At 32.6% G+C, this 5,001-nt stretch overlaps 1 protein-coding gene across 1 annotated transcript; it reads left to right on the top strand.

Moving 5' to 3' along the window:
- Positions 1 to 2,389: 2,389 nt before the first annotated feature.
- LOC105113753 (uncharacterized) lies at positions 2,390 to 5,001 on the top strand. The gene is made up of 2 exons (XM_011010059.1): positions 2,390 to 3,145; positions 3,996 to 5,001. Exons 1-2 carry the CDS (start codon positions 2,570 to 2,572, stop codon positions 4,863 to 4,865), a joined length of 1,446 nt encoding a protein of 481 aa, XP_011008361.1. The 5' UTR covers positions 2,390 to 2,569; the 3' UTR covers positions 4,866 to 5,001.

Raw genomic sequence — 5,001 nt, 5'->3', positions numbered from 1 at the left:
AGATATGACCCAATTACCGAACAGTGTTCCGGTTTGGATTGCACCGATATCTCTTTTCTAAGTTTGGCCATCTGTTTATCCTTTCAATTTCAGTTTTTAAATTCATCAATCAATCCTTTCATTTCATGTTTTTTGATGTACCATTAACAATTTGATTTTGAATATATGAGAGAGAGAGAGAGAGAGAGAGAGAGCACCTTTAGACTTAAATCCTATGTCCTTATTATTTTGGATTCTTTATTAATAAGTTTTGAACTTGTAATTTTTTTTTATTTTTTTTGATAGGTAGGTTTTGGTCTAAAATTCTTGTTCACTAAATTTGGTTATGGATATATGTTTAAATTTGACAGTGAACTCCAAGCTATAAGTTGATTCTCTTAATTGGCCTTTAATTATCTAAAAATATTATAAATAGAGATTTAGTCTTCTCCAATCTTTAAATCACATTATTATAATTATAAAAAAAAATGCTTATTAATGAATTAGTAAGTCAACTCAAGATAGAAAAGGAATAAATTGTATAACAAATTCTTTTATATTAAAAATAAGCATAACCTCACTACAAAAACTCTTTAGGATAACGACAATTTTTTTAATTATACAATCAACTCTTTTATATAAAACTTATTACACTAGTTTTTTATTTTAATTTCAATTCTCAATCAAAATTGAGTTGATAACTTATTTTTTGAGTTGATAACTTATTTTTTAAATTATTTTTTTCAATGATCTCTTAAATGTCAAATGCAACAAGATCAATAATTAATTATTATCCTATTATTTTGTTTATGGAGAATCACATGGATAAATAACTTTTTTATAAAATAAAAATTGAATTCTCACACCACATGGACGATGTCAAAGACTCATAAAATTGCAAAGATATTTATAATGTGTATAAATTCGAGTTGTAACATGATTTGATTAATCAAAATTTGAAATGATTTCAAATTAGTTTAGAGAATAAATTAGGAATTAGATTTTGGGATAAAGGTGATTTCTCTCATATTTTAATAAAGAAAAAGGTTGATTGATCATGTGTTCAACATAAGTTATTTGATTTTAGATGAGATTTGTTTTAATGGAGATCTTATTTAAAAAAAAAAGTTTAAAGATATCTTTTGACTAACTTGTATATAAAGTTATTTTCTCAGGTGATTTTAAAGATACTATATTAATTTATTGCACACAAAGATTGTTTATTTTTCATTATACTGGAGTTCTATTCACCCTGTTAAACATAAGATATTATTAAATAAATTATAACCCATGACATAATAATAAGTTAAACAACTCTGACCTCAAAAATAAGAGCGAGAGGGGAGTTAATATAATTTAGTATCAAGATTTTATTTATTTATTATTTATTATTTGAAATAAAAAAATGAGTACCAAAAAATTTAATTTGATTAGTTGTTAACTAATCTCAGCACCCACATTTCACTATACAACATGACTATTTTATTTTATCTTTCTACATTGTAAAAATTTAATGTTCATATGTCAAATGAGGTAAAAGAATATTAAAAAAATAGTCACGACAAACTTGTAAGTATATTATTCAGGGTCAAGCCAATATAAGATATTTCATTAAACTTGTGGTTTAAATTATAAAATTAAAATAACTAGATAAAAAAATAAAAACAATTATACAACCTTTTTTATAAAATAAAAAAAACTTATATCAACTTTTCAGACTTGTAACCTGAGTCATTAGACTTGGATCATTCAATTTGAACAAATCATAAAATTCAATTCTCAATCAATCAAGTATTGAAAGATAAAATTAAAAAATAATTTTTAATTATACAAAATGATTAAAAAAATAGTAATTAAAAAAATAACTATCAAAATTAAAATTGAAAAATCAATAAATTAAAAATCAATAAAAAATTTACAAAAAAAACCAAGAAAAAAAATTAGAAACTCAAAGAATGAGGATTGAATTGAAGAATATAATATTTGATAAATTAAAACTAAATAAATAAAACTTTTATAAAAATACTAAAACTAAAACTTAAAAATTAAATTTAAAACACCAATAATCAAGAGAACTAAAATATAATTTTTAAGTGAAAAAAAAGAGTGAAACTCACTAACAACAAATAAAGAAAAACGAAACCAAACTTTCAATAACACAATAAAATAGTATTTTTAAATGTTAAGAAACGCTGCACGGTACACCGAAAGACGAGGGTGGCTCTCAGGCGAATCCTCAAGATGCAGTTCGGTCTGGTCCCGATCCAAATTTAGAACACAAAGATGTTGACTATGACCAACAAGAAATTCACTCAACAATTCCTGTACAAATCCTAGTCGTTTGTCCTATAACCGACGCGAGTTCGCCCTTCATTCATTCATGTTGTCAGACTCGTATGATATGATTTTGGTCAGCAAAACTGTAGAAGTCAAACTTTTTGTTCTTCCATTTACAACGGCACTCGAGTTAATTAATTTGTAGTACTATATGAATTTAAAATACCTCCTCTGATCACCCCTGCCCTTGATACTTGTACAGAAAAGAGGAGGCACCCATTTCGCTGCAATTCCTCAGTAATTTCTCATCTTGATGATAGAGTACGTTATGGAATTCTTCAACCAAGCCAAAGCAGTGAGACTCAAGAGTCACCACGACAAATACCTTGTTGCAGATGAGGATGGAGAAACTGTTCGGCAGAGCCGCGACGGATCATCACGAAGAGCCCGTTGGACAGTAGAGTTGATTCAAGGCAATAACCATCATATCCGACTAAAAAGCTGTCGTGGAAAGTATCTTACAGCCTCGGAGGAGCCATTCTTGCTAGGCATGGCAGGGAAGAAAGTGGTACAAGACGTGCCAGTATCTGTAAAGGATACTGCGATTGATTGGGAACCAAGAACTGAAGGGTTTCTTGTCAAATTAAAGACAAGTAGAGGCAAGTTCTTGCTTGCTAACGGACGCATGCCACCATGGAGAAACTCGGTCACACACGACACTCCACGTAGGACTGTAACACACGATTGGGTACTTTGGGAAGTGGATGTGATGGACATTCTCGAAACTAGATTGCCCGCTTCGCAGCTCTCCCGTGCTTCACCGCTTTCCGATATAGGCTCCCAGTCGGTCGTTAGTTTTTCTAGCAGCAGACTTTCTATTGCAAGAGAGGTATGTATTTTAACTATTCACCTGTTAATTTATTTATTTATCTATGCACTATATTTAAACTCATGTGTGTTTGAAATTATATAATCTAGTTATTTGATCTTTAAAATTGAATATTTGTTTCTCTTAGGCTTTGTTCTTGGATATTTAGGAAAAATTAACAAAACATGATGGTGTTAAAGACATCATCAATTAAAACTCAAAAGTCAATGTCTTGACCCACTCAACTGATTCACATAACCGTCTATCTAGGTGTGCTAATGGTAAACTTCTGACATGCGTGGCTTCTTTTAACTCTTCGGGCCCGTCCTAGATGGGAACTTGCGCCTGGCAACCGCTTGTCTTCTAAGAAAATATTGATATAGTTTCTAAAATCATTAATTTGATCCATTGAAAACAAGTTTAAATATCACTTCCATTGTATGAAGAATTTCCTAGAATATATTTATTGAGTGTTTATCTCTATTTCCTAAAAGATAACAACACATAACTAGAAATTTTCTTTCATTCTTCTTTAAGCTACGTGCTCCAATATTAGCTTCCTAATTCATATATTTAGTAAATCTCCTTGTTTCTTGCTTCACTGATTACTAAATTAAGCTTTCGCAACACCTCGCAATCCTCCCAGAAACCGTTAAGAGTTGAGACATAGATTTAAAACCATTAGCTGCTTTGGGTCAGGCATGTATGAAATTAGAGAGAGATGCATGCGATGTTAATCGATTGTTTTCTTTCTTTTCTCTGTATATATGTGTTAAATTCCTTGTCAAATGCATGCATTTAATTTAGACATCTGATTGGTCTGTTTGATTCCACTATATAATGTGGTGATGTGCATGTTATATTGATCCAGAGTGCTATGGATATTTTTGAAAAAGCAACCTCTGTTCGTCTTCGGAGTCACCATGACAAGTATCTTACAGCAGATGATGATGAAGAAACCGTTAGCCAAGAGCGCAATGGGACAGTAAAGAATGCGAAATGGACTGTGGAGATTGTCGGCCATTGCAATGTTATACGTTTGAAAAGTTGTTTTGGCAGATACTTGACAGCCAGTAACTTGCCGTTCTTGCTAGGAATGACAGGCAAGAAAGTGCTGCAAACTTTGCCTGAAAGATTGGATTCTTCTGTGGAATGGGAGCCCATCAGGGAAGGCGTCCAGGTTAGGCTCAGGACGCGTTACGGGCAATATTTACGCGCAAATGGAGGCGTGCCACCTTGGAGAAATCATATAACACATGACATTCCTCATAGAACTTCGACGCAGGATTGGATTCTATGGGATGTGGATGTTGTACAGATTAGAGTCCCAGATCCTGCAACTCCGCCAATACAGCAACAACACCGACCACCACCTGGTGAACAAAGTGAAACGGCACCGAATTCCGAGCCTAGTTCACCAACGTCCCCCAGATTTTTGTGCATGCAGTCCGATGATTCTTTCGAAGGTTCATCGGTGAAAAATGAAGGCAGGGCCATACATTACCGAGTGGCCATTAATGTAGATGGTGATGTTGACGAAAATGAAGAACTTTCCTTCACATTTAAGGGAAGCATGGTGGAGGAATTGAAGAATAAGTTGGAAGAAGAGACAGGGCTCGTTGATATCCAAGTTTGCTCCAGGAATCCATTGAATGGGAAGATCTATCCCCTTCGCCTACATCTTCCACCAAACAACACAGAAATGCATGTTGTTGTCGTTCCCTCTGCAGGGAGAGGTTAGGTTTATATATATCCTTAATATTTTGTGCTTCATGCACGTGATCAAATTACAATCTCCAGTGTTCTTATTGTGATTACTGTATAAAACACAAATTTGAACCATACTTCCCCAAGACAAGCTTTAATTGATTCCTTAA

This window comes from Populus euphratica, unplaced genomic scaffold (assembly GCF_000495115.2).
Source record: "Populus euphratica unplaced genomic scaffold, PopEup_1.0 scaffold451.1, whole genome shotgun sequence".
NCBI lineage: Eukaryota > Viridiplantae > Streptophyta > Magnoliopsida > Malpighiales > Salicaceae > Populus > Populus euphratica.
This window is presented reverse-complemented; position numbering and strand designations above follow the sequence as displayed.

Bases quoted from the DNA above. Each gene is read 5' to 3' on its own strand.
- LOC105113753 (XM_011010059.1), top strand. From the start codon at position 2,570: ATGATAGAGTACGTTATGGAATTCTTCAACCAAGCCAAAGCAGTGAGA. The intron at 3,146-3,995 runs GTATGTATTTTA...ATATTGATCCAG, and splicing joins GACTTTCTATTGCAAGAGAG to AGTGCTATGGATATTTTTGA.